General features: G+C 41.7%; 1 protein-coding gene across 3 annotated transcripts in view; it reads right to left on the bottom strand.

The window, feature by feature from the left end:
• The window catches only part of LOC120312469 (NACHT, LRR and PYD domains-containing protein 12-like), a 74,610-nt gene continuing 59,953 nt past the window's right edge, over positions 1–14,657 (bottom strand). For all 3 annotated transcript variants that reach the window (XM_039353233.1, XM_039353231.1, XM_039353230.1), the window contains one exon: positions 1–2,309. In XM_039353233.1, coding sequence (XP_039209167.1) covers positions 2,255–2,309 — 55 coding nt within the window. In that variant the 3' untranslated portion in view covers positions 1–2,254. The remainder of the gene's footprint in view (positions 2,310–14,657) is intronic.

Raw genomic sequence — 14,657 nt, forward strand, 5'->3', positions numbered from 1 at the left:
TTTTTGGTGAGAGGCAGACTTCGGCCTCTCATCAGTTATCTCACCATTAACTGTAATATACTATCATGCCTTCTTCTGTTTTATTTTAATTTTTTAAATTTTTAAATCTGGTCTCTGATTGTAATAAAGGTTTGATTCAGCACACACTTTTTCATGTAAAGCTCTGGATCAGACTATGTTTCATCAAGGGTTTTGGTTTCAGACAAGATGAATGAGAGATTTTCACTTTGTCTTGGCTCAATTAAAACCTCTTCCGGGTTTCCCAAATCTGCTCAGCATTTGGGGTTTGTAAGGGCCTGAAGCAAAGTCTGGCTATGAGAAGACTTGGATTCCACATCCAGGGCTGTCCGGGCAGGAAGATGAACAGAACATGCCAAGCACTGAAGATACTAACTGTGATATTTGATAAAGACACAGGAGAACCTTTGAAGCAGAAGTAGAATTTATTTGAACTGATAGCTTAGCAATCGAAGGTGGATGCACATTGAAAGGCTTGATGGAGCTCCAAAATAGTTTTGCAGAGGAGGGTTTTTTGGAAGGTTTTTTTGGGATGTTGAGATTGGCCTGTGGAAGTGGAACAGTATGTCACAAGAAGGCAAGAGGAAGATGGGCGTGGTAAGTTTGATGGAGATGGGGTGGAGAATTAGTGGAGAAGCAGAGGAGGAGAGAAATGGAGAGTTGGAAAAGCAGAAGATCAGAAAGGGACAGTTGGAAGTGGAGACAGGGGAGAAAATTTATGATATTGTGGCTCCCCTGGGCTACCTTCTTCAGCTGAATCTGAAGGTTTTAACCATCCCAGCAGTTAATTATTATATCTTAGATTTTGACTTGTAAGAAAGGTTTGAATATCTCAATGTCTCTTTCTCAAGAAAAACAAGAAAAAGTTTAATAACAGGTAAAAAGCTTACATGGAATGAGTGAATAAATTCTCATTAACAAGGAAAATATAAGTTGAAGATACCAGAAGCGAAATATTTTACTTCATTTGATTTAGATTAAAATGCCTCTATAATCAACAAAACCTAAGAAATCAGATGAGCAATATACAAATCAAACAGAAAAGAAGAAACTGATGTATTGTCGTAGCTTCTTTAACTTATTCCTAAGTATTTTGGGTCTTCACGTAGCAGCTTCTTCTTCTTGGCACTAATGCAGTTACCATGCAAATATACTTTATGCAGGGTCTGGTTTGTCCCCAAAACTCCTGCAATGTCTCTCCCAAAGGAGTTTTTCAATAGCCCTCCTTGAATCTTACAGACTAGTCAGAAACATTACAAACAGATATTAAAAATCAATTATGAACAGAGATATTGAAGAACCTGAAATGAATATTATTATTTGTCGATAACAGTATGGCCTCTCCCTGGTTATGTTTACAAAAGAGAAACCATCAAGAGATAATTACTTTCAAACTGAAAACTCTGCTCGCCTACATTAATCTCTCCCCATGTAATCTGAATGGTTCAGCCCATTCAAACCAATAGTTTTTATCTGTGTGGTTGCCAAGAGTTGATATGAACTTTATGGCAGGTAATCAAGGAATGTTATCACCCCCCTGCTCAAAGGAGCTTTGTAGAAAATATTGTTATGATTTATTGTTCACATTTCCATAAACTTGTCAGAAGGTTGCAAAAGGGGATCACACTAGCACTGATGATGTTACCTAGTTTGGGTAATGAAATATCTGCAAGAAAACAAGCAAGTTCAGAGAGCACTCAGGACTCTCATATCAACCCTGAGCTAGAAATATTTTCTTTTAGCGGTGATCGCATGACCCTGGGACAGTGCAAACTCATAAATACATAACAATTGTCAAGCATTCAAAATTTGATCCTGTGTCCATGGGGATGCTCCAACAGTTGTAAGTATGTGGTCATACTTTCAATGCCGTTATAACTTTAAATGGTCACTAACTGAATGGTTGTAAGTCAAGGACTACCTGTACAGTGCCTGAAAGAAAGATCTTCACATGTTCACTTGAAATATATTAAGTTCCAACTCTTCTTCACCATATTCTGAATGGAAGTAAACATACAGTAGGTCAATCAAACAAGGACAGCATCTATAATAGAGGCACAGCCATTGGCAGGTGCAAGGAACCAGAGCGACTCCATGAGCTGATCAGAAAATTTCACTGGACGGTCTGCATTCTCTGGGAACAGCCAGATTCGGGCTTCAGAAATTCTAAAAGTAGTCAGATTAGCGCCACTTCCTGCTTTGCAAGGATTCAAAGCTTGCCATTCTCTTCACACAGCTATGTGGTCCATTTCATTCTATTTTCCATTCTGTATAATGTTTGTCCATTCAACCTATAATGAAAAAAATGTATGTTAATCTCTGAACAAAAGTCCCTAATAATGTCCTAATCAGGGCTGTGCTGAGACCTGCCTAATAATCTCTAAGGGCCGACCTAGACCTCCAAATATAATCCGATTCATCCTAGATAATTTCAGGGGTAATTTGTTTTCACTCATTCCAGGTTGTTTTGTCTGATTAGAGAAAGTTTGTTTTCCAGCCTCTTTGGTAAGATTTGCTATGACTACAGTTTAACTGGGGGGAAAGTAATTTTTTAAATCTTTGATATGCCAGTATTTCTCAAACTGATCTTCATGTTTTCTTCTCCCCCAAGAATCAGGTAACCAGCTTTCTCCTATTTTCATTTCATTTTAGAATCTGAGCAATGCCCCTCCCCCTATTTAACTTATCCAGCCCAATTCTCCCTGCCCACTTAGTAGCCAAGAGCTCTCTTCACGATTTCATTGGGGGCTAATAATTGCAAAGGCTGCACTGGGTGGGATAGCCACTGGTGGATTTATCTAAAAGCTAATTTTGAGTTAAAATGTTTACCTGGAAAACTTCAAGGAATAGTTGATTTAAGGAATTCTAATATACTTTTAAGAGAAATATACTTTATAGTGCTTAAGTTGTTTAATTTCAAATGTCTTCTCAATTGATTTTTACATTCTGGACTTATTCTTTGGTTATTATTTATCTGAAGTCTTCCAGCAATACATACTAGCTTGTGTAAGAATCTGACAAAATGAAACTAATTCTATAGTGCCACCTCTTGATCCTATAAGATAAGACCATGTGACTTGAGAAAGAAATCCATTCCTCCCTTCAATACCTTGATGCACAGGTCCCCAACTTGTGGGCCACAGCCAGTGGTGGGATTCAGCTGGTTCGCACCAGTTCGGTAGAACCAGTAGCTAATTTTTTGTTGACTTCGGCGAATCGGCTGATTCCCTAACCCTTTTTCACAAGGCCCAGAACAGACCTCCAAAAGTGTGTGAACACCACTTCTGGAAGTCCGTTCTGAGCCGGGGAGGCCTCCTAAGCCCAGAAGGGTCCAATGGAAGTATGTGGATGCCACTTCCGGAAGTCTGTTCTGAGCCAGGGAGGCTTCCCAGGCCCAGAATGACCCAACGGAAGTGCATGGACACCACTTCCAGAAGTTCATTCTGAGCCGGGGAGGCCTCCCAGGCCCAGAACAGCCCACTGGAAGTGCATAGACACCACTTCCAAAAGCCCATTCTGGGGCTCGGAGGCCCAGGCCCAGAATGGACTTCCAGAAGTGGCATCCACACAAAGAACTAGTTGTTCAGATATTTGAATCCCATCACTGGCTGCAGCCAATTATTGGGCTGTGGCCTATTCACAACTGGGCCGTGCAAGTGGGGCTAGTGCAGCACGCACATGCACGTGCACACATAGCCTATTCGTGCAAATGGTGGGTGCTTGCAGTCCCACTGCATGAGCAATGAGCACACATGCATGCATGCACACATGCTGCTCCTCCCACAAACCATCCCCTCTTCCCTTCCTCAATTAGTATACACTAAGTTAATTTTATTATTCTAGAAAAAGAAATTAAAAAATATAATAATGTTTTTTTAATATTAATCACATGCAAAGCAATCAGGGGATAGAGAACTATCAAAATCACATTATTTCAAATGAATATCCAATGGGAAAAATCAAGAGTTAACACAGATTTAAAGTTTGTTTTGGTCTGTTACTTAAGACTTATTTGCATAGAGAAAGATTGCATCAGAGATAATAGATATCACATCCCCAAAAGCTTAAATAGCTACACTGTTTCACAAGTAAAACTAATCTCAGGCAGCATTTCTAAGAACTTCTCACCTCTTATTTATTTAGAGAATTTTAAAATATAATATACAATAAGTATGAAAAAGGTATCCTTGTCACAATGGTCAAAATACTAGTTTCAGGGCCTAACTTGTTTTCCTCCTTTCCATTTAAAGCCTGTTGATCTCAATGGGTAGATCCTAAGGGGTTGACTAAGAACATGCAGGGGGTTGCCATGTAGTAGGCAGAGTTTGTCTGGGAGGCTGGAAATTACAGTCTGTTTGAATAGCTACTTCTTGTAAAAAGTTAGTAAGGGACTCTGCCAGTTCGCTCAGGAGGAAATACTCCCCTGAGGCTAAGGAATGCCCTGCAAGAGAAGTTGAGGCATCCTTTTCCAGAATAGATCTGGATTAGGACCCTTCCTACACTTTGGGAAAGGCCTCTGCAGAGCCTCTTAGGGGAAGAACACCTGTGGAAACCTGATTATAGATGAAAGAGCAAGTAAATCTTATACTAATCATATTAAAATACAGTAGAAGACAACGTGGGTATTGGAGGGAGAGAGATGGTGGTGAAGGAAGCAAATGACAAAATATGCATCATAATGTCACTTGCAAATAAGTAAGAGGCATGAAACACATTTCAACATTTTGATATCTCAGCTTACTGTGGATGCCCCAAAAGTCAACATGTTTGACACTTTGGATTCCCCTTCACATGGCCCCCAAATGACTCTTAACCATTTCTAAAGGGCATATTTTCATGACATGCTTAACCCCCAGTCCACTGCACAGACAAGCCTACATTCATCTTTTGGTGTTGTAATTTCAAAGTAATATTTTTCTTCCACTCCTGAAGCCTTGTCATAGGGATAATCTGCTATATCGCACAAGTGAACTTGGTGAAGCTGCTTCCTACGTCCTACTGGCCTCTTGAGATTGCCTGGTTGCCTCCTTTTGTCCCAAATAAAAGGTCATAGGTTCTGCAAAGTGACCCAAAGTGCAGTGAAAAGAAACACTTCATATGCTCCTTGCAACCCTTCCATTATGTCTGAGCATTTATTATGCTGCTTTTGAACATGCATCAATAAGCTCCCTTCTACTCCAACATTTGCCCCACTGATTTGTCATTTGGATTATTTGGAATATAGATTTGCTGTCATTACAAAAGAGTACAAGTTCAATGTTCAGAAAATGCCTGAGTAATAGGCCAGAAGGACCCAAGAACAGAAAAGATGCTATTAATGTGACAATTTTGCCAATGATCTGAAGTTTTAATTATTATCACAGTAGTTTAAGTATTAGGGCTTTTATTTCTACTTACAACAAAGTTTTAAAGATCTCAATGCTACTTTCTCAATGACAAAAAGAAAGAGGTTCCTAACAAGTTTCTGTTAAACAAGCAGAGTAAATAAATTAACATTAACAAGAAAACTATAGTTCAAAAGACCAGGTGTAAAATATTAAACTTAATTTGATTTAAATTAAAATCGTCTATAGTAAAAAATAAAAAAAAGTTCTAAGACTTGTGACTCCTTCCTCTGGAACATCATCACCCTAAGATCAGGCTTGCCCCAACTCTGCTGGTGGGTTCTGGGGTTCTAATAGCATAAATGATCCTTTCTTGTGGTTATATAGACTGCAGGAGGCTGTGAGGGTTCTCAGCTGCTATTTTGTTATTTATGTCTATAATTTTTGTTCTTTTTATTTTATTTTATTCTAATTGTCAATTGCCTGAAGTCATAGTAAACGAGATGGATGACCGTATGCTGTTACTCTATTAAATAAATAATTATCCAAGATATAATTACTTGATTCAATTATTTTAATGTCAAGTTAAGCTTCTGTGTTCATGATTTTGCCCAGTGTGGTGGATTCCCAGATGAATTGTTTGATAATCATCACACTGGTATTCAAGTCATGCCCAAAAGTAACACTCTTGGTCTGATATCACTGATTTTTAAATGAAATGTCCAAATTTTGAAGCTGGGCATGTATACCTTTCATTATACCACTGAAGCAGTGTGCTACATCTCATCCCTGTATTGAAAAGTAAAGCTGATTTCTGTCTGAGGGGAGAAAGTGATCATTAGCTAGCAGGTGTGAAAATATTTGACCATTCATATTTAGGGTTATATAATATGGCTCATAGACAAGTTATGACTAATTGGGAAGTGATTCAGAATAATATGGTCTAGAGTTGATAGCGAAGCAATACTGAACAGCCTCAAATGAGCGAATGCTATGTTATGGTTCCATGACACACAGTTGATTGAGCTGAGTCTTCATTGCATTTACAAATTTGTCTTTTATGTTGCAGAAATACATAATTAAACTCTATTCCAAAATTTCCCCTGCAGATCAATTTTCTTGGTTTGATAATGAATGTTACCTGACAATAAGAAAATTGAAGACAGCTGTAACGTTACCTCAGATGCATTGTTCTTTAGCTAAGGAAGATAAGTTGCTAACTCTTAAAAAAAATATTAGAAACTCATTACATTAAAAAAAAAGTATGCTACTTTAATATGATCAAAAATTGACCAAATGTGGCTATGTTTTGGCACTCTCTGGCTGGAATCCTGAAACAACAGAAATTTGTGTTTGATTTACCAATCTCAGGTGAGGATTGGGAAAATTATTATCACTTGTTCAGTTTCTCAAAACATGTCATGAAATAGTTACTTAATATTGATTTACTCATATTCAGAAGGTATATTTATTTATTTATTTATTTGTTTATTTATGAGACTTATATACCGCTTTAAGTGCAAGCACTCTCTAAGCGGTGTACCCCAGTAAGCAATGTATATATATATTTACATTGCCCCCCAATAATCTGGGTCCTCATTTTACCTACCCCGGAAGGATGGAAGGCTGAGTCAACCTTGAGCCGGTGAGATTTGAACCGCTGACCTGCTGAACACGGTCAGCTAAAGTGGCCTGCAGTACTGCACTCTAACTGCTGCGCCACCTCGGCTCATTGGCCAACAGTTTTAGAAAATGAGACTAAATCTATTATGAAAGGTCAGAGCAGCAATAAAGCCGCTATGAGGACTTTTTTCTACCCAAGTGGTTTAAAATATTGATTTTTTAATTTCCTCTCCCTGGATACATTTCAAGAAGATGTTTATGTACATCAGATGGAGAAGAAAACACTGTTTGCTTTTACCTATCTATTCTACATTCCAGTTGTCTAAGGCCCTCACTCAGTATTTCTATGCCTTTTTCTTGTGACCTGGAGATACAAATCTAGCCGTCTCGCTGTCTAGTTCTTCCTGAGAACTTCAGCAGGAATCTTCCAGTGGGATCCCTTAAAGGACTCTCCACAAAGCCTCCAGGAAATAGTTAAAAGAATTAGGATCACCCTGGACAACTCATGATCCACTGGCTCATTCTTTCAAAGATATTTCCTTTTTTAGACAGAGAAACAGAATGACCACGGGAGAATTGGTATTGTTTTGGTTTTAAAATTAAAGAAGAAAACATTTTATTGAAGATTGGCTTTATTTATTCATTCATTCAATTTCTACACCAACCATCTCCCCTAAGTGACTCTGGACAGTTTATAACATCATAATAAAGCCATATAAATGCATCAATAAAAGCATTGATTAAAATCAGATGTAAGAATTTGTTAAAACTTACAAGTAAAAATAAAAAAATCAAAGTTAAAAATTCAAAACATTAAAAAGATTAACAAAGCAGCAGGAATGTCCTCAAGACACAGGCCATCCCCATGGCTGCATCATACTCTTATACCTCCATGCTAGTTGGCAAAGCCAGGTCTTAACAAGAATGAGGGCTTGCCTCAATTCTGGAGGTAAGATGTTCCAGAGGATGGGACAGCAGCTGAGGAGATTCCACCAGTTGAAATTTCTTGACATACGCAACATGCCTTTCCTATTGATAAGGTGGGAAGGATCCATTTATTTGTGATGAGATGATATCTCAGATATCCTGGTCCCATGCTAACTTGTATAGTAGAGGTGTTACATGCATCACACTAGGAACTCCCAAAACTGCTCATGCTGCTGCATTCTGGACTAATTGCCGCTTCTGAACATTCTTTAAGGGTAACTAGTATACAACCTGAAGTTGAGCAAAAGCCTTCCTAGCCATGATTGTCATCTGTTCCTTGAGCAGGAGTTGGGAGTCCAAGAAGACCCCCAGACCATGCTTTGGGTCTGTCCATGGCATTGCTATCTTCTCCAAGACCAAAGATAGTAAAGTCCCAAATAGAAAGGAACCACCTATTCAGAGCTACTTTATCTTACTAGAATTCAGTTGAAGCCTGTTGTCCCATATCGGGAGAAACAGAGGCCTGGGGGCAATAAGCGTGTCATGTAGGAGCTGCATTCTGGGCTGCAGAGGCCATTCTTGAAGGCCTCTGCCTGCAAAACAGAGGCAGGGGGTGATGCATGCGAGCGGCAGTGAGTGGCTGCAGAAGAAGTGATATTCTTTCTTGATTCCCCTGCGCTAGCAGTGACTCAAACTGGGGTCCTCTGCTTCCCGGCAAGGCAAAACTTATGGCCGTAGCCTCTTGGCAAGGCAATCTTTCAGCTCTAGCCCCCAGAAAAGGTGAGGTAGGGTGGGGGGGAGCTGCCCCATGCGCCCCGTGCCTGCTTATCTTGCTGCAGGGTCCCTGCAGCCAGGCCTCCCATGCCCCGACATCTGTTGTGCCTACGGTGGTGACACCAACACCCTGTCCAGGAGCCTGGCTGCCGACATTACTTCTCCACACCCCATTTGGTAAAACTCTCCTTTTTTGGGTGGTGTATTCCCACTCCCAGAGGTTAAAAGGTGACTTCTTACTCCAACACTTCCTCTCTATGTCTCTCTCTTTCTCCCTCCCTCCTTGATTAAAGTTACCCCCACATTGTGACATCAATAAGTCATAAAAAGGCATAAGAGTACAAAATAAAAAACCTTTTATTAAGCAATATGATAATTGTATGCTATGGCACATAAATAGTCAGTAGGGTTTCAATTGCCATATTCACTTACAATTCTGGCAATGCATTCATCTGCCATAGAATACTTCTTGAGATTCAGTGGAGGGCCATGTCCAGAAAGAAGCTGTTCATAAAATGCATCTCTACCTTTCTGGACCTCCCTCAGACCATTGATGTATTTCCAAATGGTTGGATAGCACATACCCAATTGGGCACGTAGTTGCCGATGAGCAGCTTCTGAATGATGTTTATATGGTCCTCTCCTACCTGCGTGCATTCAAACACATTCCACAGGGCTATTGGGAACAAGGGTGGCTATCTTCCTTTTCCTCTCCTGCCTGGATGACTTATGTAGTTGTCCTCAGACCAGTTCAAACAGGCTGAGGTTCTCTGGGCAAATAGTCTTGTAGTGCAGCAACATATTCTTCCAGGTGGGGGACAGGCATAAATGCCAAGGCCACAACCATTTTTGCCTTCACGGCAAACTCCACATCATTGTTGAAGTCATGAGCCATTCCAGTTCTTAGTAAATGATTCCTCATGTTCTGTGCAAGATGAAAGAAAAAGTCTTTTAAAGCGACTTCTGGGAAGCATTCTCTGATGGCATTCATGGCAGCCATTTTGAAATCTCAGTAAGTGGAATGGGGGTGGGTGTTAGCCACCCGGTTTTTCACGAAGTGGAATAATCTTTCATATTTGCTGTGTTGCTATTAGGCAGAAGTGCATACAAAATAGGGGGCACTCCCTCATAATTCTTTGCTAGAATGACATAAACCTGAGCAAATAGATTGGGAGCAATTGCAAAAGTACCATCCACATACCATGTGTCAGATGTCTGCAGAATATAAAGCCAAGTACTTCTGCCGAATACTAGGAATGTCCTAGGTCCATCTCCAAATTTGCCCAGTAAGAATGGCTCTTCTATGCCCAATGCTGGTGAGTAGATCTTGTATTCCTCAGGTAATACAAGCTCATCAATGCTGCCTGGGTCTGAAGGTGCTGCTTGTATTTGGTTTTGCCATTGCTGGATAATTTTCCACCCTCCCCTTCCCCATTTCTGTGAATTTGATCAAATGGGGAATGATGAATCCCTTCCTTGATTCAGTGAGATTTCTGGATTTATAACTTTAAAGAAATGTAGAAGTTACATCCAGAACTGATCACCCTCACATGCTCCATGTTTCTCTCCCCCAAGCATAGCAGAGAAATCTCTGTGTCAGAACCCAGATTGATTAAGGGGCTCTTTCTAATTCTATTCTTTCTATTCTTTTGGGTTCTGCCATGCTCCTGGAAGGGAGGGGGGAAGACACTGCGAGCTGCCTCTTTGTTTTCTCTATTGCTACAATGTAACTCTTTCACTGTTTCTGCATACACGCTCTTTGAACTGTCCACCCCTTGTGTCAGCTCGAAGGGTGGGGAGAAAGGAATGCACCTCCGGGCATCTGGCTTATCTCCTGTTTCGGAAGGGAACGTGTGAAAACCCAACAAACATCACTACAAGCCTGAGACAGACTGGCGTTATCAGCTCTTTCCCACAATGGATTTGAACTCCCATTTGAACTGACCAGATGAACTATTGGGGTGGGGTTTGCTTGGGACTCTTTTAACCTATTGATCTGAGAGAAACCCTCAGATCCTATCTATTATGCCTGCTATCAGCTTTTCCTAATAAAAGTTCCTTTTGGAAGAGACCGCTTCCGTGAGTTTTGCTTTCTTAGGATGAGGTTTTGAAGGCGGCCCTGACATTAGACAGGATCTGCAGAAATAGTCAGCCCAGAAAGAAGACCCTTATTGGGGGACTTGGCAAAGCATGTCACACAATGGAATAAAGAGAGAGGGGCTAGCAATTGGGGGGGAAGCCTCCTGCCAAGCAAACCCCTGCAAATACTCCCGCTCCAGATCCTCAAGCTCCTCAGGAAAGGAAGTGATCGCAGAACACTGCCACAACCCCAGGTGGTCGATGGGTGTTGGGGAGAAGGAGGATTGGGAGAAGAAGGCCAGAAAGGTGAGCTTAGACATGGCAGTCATCAATTAGGCTGGAAGTTGGAGATGGAGAGATCCCTCCATTTTAGCGAAGACGAGGACGACTGACCCATGCACTCCAGCCAATTGTTGGACCAGGCAATCGGCATGATGAAAATTTCAAGAGGGAAGAGAAAGCTGAACCATACCGAGGCACCATTCACCTGGGATCCAGCGAGAGGGCTAATGAAGGGGAAGCCAAACCTGAGGTTCCAGACCCTTCTGAAGGTAACACCGAGACCGCAGCTGTCGCTGATGCTGCAGCCACCCCTCATCGAGCAGCCACTGCAGACAGGGGAGACAAGACAAGTGGAAGAAAAGACTCCAATCTATCCAGAAGTTCCTACCCTGGATGTGAAATATCATGGAGAGCCACAGCACCTGGGATTCTTCCTAACCCAGGTGCTAAATTACATGGAGGAATATGGCCACGACATCCCAAGCGACCAGGCCAGGATCCACATTGTACAAGCAGCCCTGGACAGCATCACAGTGGACTGGGTCGTGGACCTCCATGATGCAGATGCACTTTGCTTCAAAGACCACTTAGCTGACCAGAAAGCCAACGAGCAAATAAAGATGATGAAACAGGGCAGACAACCAGTGGTGGAATGTATCCAGGAGTTCTGAGCTCTGGCAAGCCCAACGTTAGTGGGGAACTTAGGAATTCCTTTGAGCAGACTGAAGAAACCGATCTCTTTCAGTCAATTAGATGGGTCCATAGCAGAGGGGTGCCCACCATCCCAGCAATGCTACCAGTTCAACTCACCCTAGGGGACCACGTAGAGACTATAACATTTGTGGTAACCCCTGGCATGGAATGCCCCATAATTCTGGGCATGGCCTGGCTGACCAAGTGGAACCCGTGGGTGGACTGGAGAATGACGAAACTCATATTCTTGAAAGGGAAATCAACCAAGGCACCAGCCCAGCCCCAAAATGGGGAAACCCCATCTGAGAAAGCTGCAGTGGGCGTGAAAAGGAACTACCCAAAATACCGGAGGAGTATAGAGACCTGGCTAAAGTGTTCAATGAGGAAAGGTCCAATGAACCTCACCAGCCCATGTGTGTGATAGAAATCTGTGTGATAGAAGTCCGACCAGGCGCGAAACTCTCCAAGCCTAGATTGTACTCCATGAGCCCGCAAGAATTGAGGAAATGCAGAAGTTCATAGATAAAAATTTAGAAAGAGGCTTTATTCAGCTGGCAAGGCCAAAAACAGCCGCCCCTATACTGTTCCGAAAGAAAAAAGATGGCACTCTTCGCCTTTGCTTGGACTATAGAGCTTTAAAAGCAATAAGCAAAAGCAATCTGTACCCTCTCCCCCTCATGAAAACATGCTGGCCCACCTATCAAAAGGGAAGATTTTCACAAAGCTAGACTTAAGGGAAGCTTACTACCGAATCAGAATAAAGGAGAGGGACGAACGGAAGACAGCATTCAATTGCCCCTTAGGGTGTTACCAATTTCAGTTCTACCTTTTGCAGTACAAGGAGCACCTGCAGAGTTTATGCAATTGTTAAATGATGTATTAAGGAAGCACCTATACAAAGGAGTACTTGTTTACCTAGATGACATCCTTATATTCACTGAAACTATGGACAAACATGTCAAATTGGTCAGAGCAGTCCTAAACAAACAGTGGGCGGCTTACCTTTATGCCAAACTATCCAAGTGTGAATTCCATAAGGATAAAATTGACTATCTGGGAAATCACACATTGTCAAATGGCATAGAAATGGACCCTGAGAAAGTCCGAGCCGTATTAGAATGGGCTCTGCCACACACCAGGAAGCAATTGCAGAGTTTCCTTGGTTTTGTCAACTTCTATCAGCAGTTCTTTGCCTCCTTTGCCCAAATAGAATTGCCAATTACGAACTTACTAAAAAACCAAGGTGGAAGGAAAGCCCAAAACGAGCCAGCCATTAAAATGGACAGTGGAATGCCAAGCCACATTCGAGAGACTTAAAAAACTTTTTTCCATAGAGCCGGTGCTAAGGCATCCCGACACTGACAAACCTTTTGTGATTCAGGCAGATGCCAGCAATGTGGCTGTAGGGGCTGTACTCTTGCAAAAAAATGATGAGGGGACATTACAGCCCTATACATACACATCAAGGAAACTCACAGAGATGGAACAGAGTGTGCAATCTGGGAAAAAGAGGAATTTGCAGTGCGATGGGCTCTCCTCACTTGGCGGCATTTCCTGGAGGGGAACAAAATTCCTTTCCAGGTGTGGACCAACCACAAAAATGTAGAAGCACTTAAAACACCCCGGAAATTAACTCCCAAGCAAGCGAGGTGGTCACAACATTTCCACCAATTTAACTTCACGTTAAAACACCTCCCAGGAAGAAAAAACTTTCTAGCAGATACATTATCCCAAATGCCACAATACAACAGCACACGAAGTAATGTATCAAAGCCTCTTATGCCAGAAAAACAACTGGAAGCACAGGTCACTATACGTGCACAAGCCAAACTCCAAAAACCTTTAGCAAGTGAAGCAGGCATCAAATTCAAAAAGGCTCTAGAAACCAATGAATGGCTCCTGAGCCATAAAAACCTATGCACCATTAATGATGGACTACCATGGGTGGGAGGCAAACTGTACATACCCAAAAGCCAGAAACTAAAATTCATGCAACTGTGCCACGACTCGAAATCCGCAGGCCATTTTGGGTTTGTAAAAACTAAAGTTTGCACTTAGTTAAAAGGCAATTCTGATGGCCTTTGGTTAAAAAGGACATTGAGAGCTACGTGGTCAGCTGCCCGATTTGTGCCTCAGCAAAAAGACTATAAGGGAAGTCACCTGGATTACTGCAACCAGTGGCAACCCCCTCAGCACCCTGGAAGGAGATCTCCATGGATTTTATTGTGGAATTACCTGAGAGTAGCAGCAACACAGTCATCTGGGTCATAACGGACTTATTCTCCAAATAAGCTTTATTAATTACCAGCAAGACAACTGGACTGACTTACTTCCGTTCACAGAAGTTGCTTACAACAATGCCGTCCATTCCAGCATGGGCTACACACCTTTCCAAGTAGCCACAGTACAGAGTTTCAACCCAATGCCTGAACTCCCCTCAGCAGACCCTGCAATCCCTTCGTTAAAGGAGTGGATTGCACAACTAAAGAAAAGTCTTGGATGAGGCTAGGCAAGCATATAAAATGCAAGCAGCATATAAAATGCAAGCAGATAAAAATGCAAGCAGAGAGTTGAACCAAAACCTTTTAGTGTAGGAGAGAAGGTTCACCTATCCACCAAATACCTAAAATCCTTACAACCCTCAAAGAAACTGGGACCCAAATATGTAGGATCATTCCCCATTGTCAGAATCATAAATTCTGTAACAGTACAGTTAGAACTCCCAAAGTCCCTCAGGCAAATTCATCCAATTTTCCACTGCAGCCTTCTTAAATGTGAGCAAGTCGCCATTAAGACCAGCTGTTGCTCCTCCCCCTCCTCCCATTATAGTAGAAGGGGAACAACATTTCAAAATTAAAGAAATCTTAGATTCTAGGAAATACCATGGCTACACTCAATACCTAGTAGCATGGAAATATCTTCCATCTTCCGAAAACG

Source organism: Crotalus tigris, unplaced genomic scaffold (genome assembly GCF_016545835.1).
Source record: "Crotalus tigris isolate CLP2741 ecotype Arizona unplaced genomic scaffold, ASM1654583v1 scf7180000018504.2861643, whole genome shotgun sequence".
In the NCBI taxonomy this organism is placed as follows: Eukaryota; Metazoa; Chordata; class Lepidosauria; order Squamata; family Viperidae; genus Crotalus; species Crotalus tigris.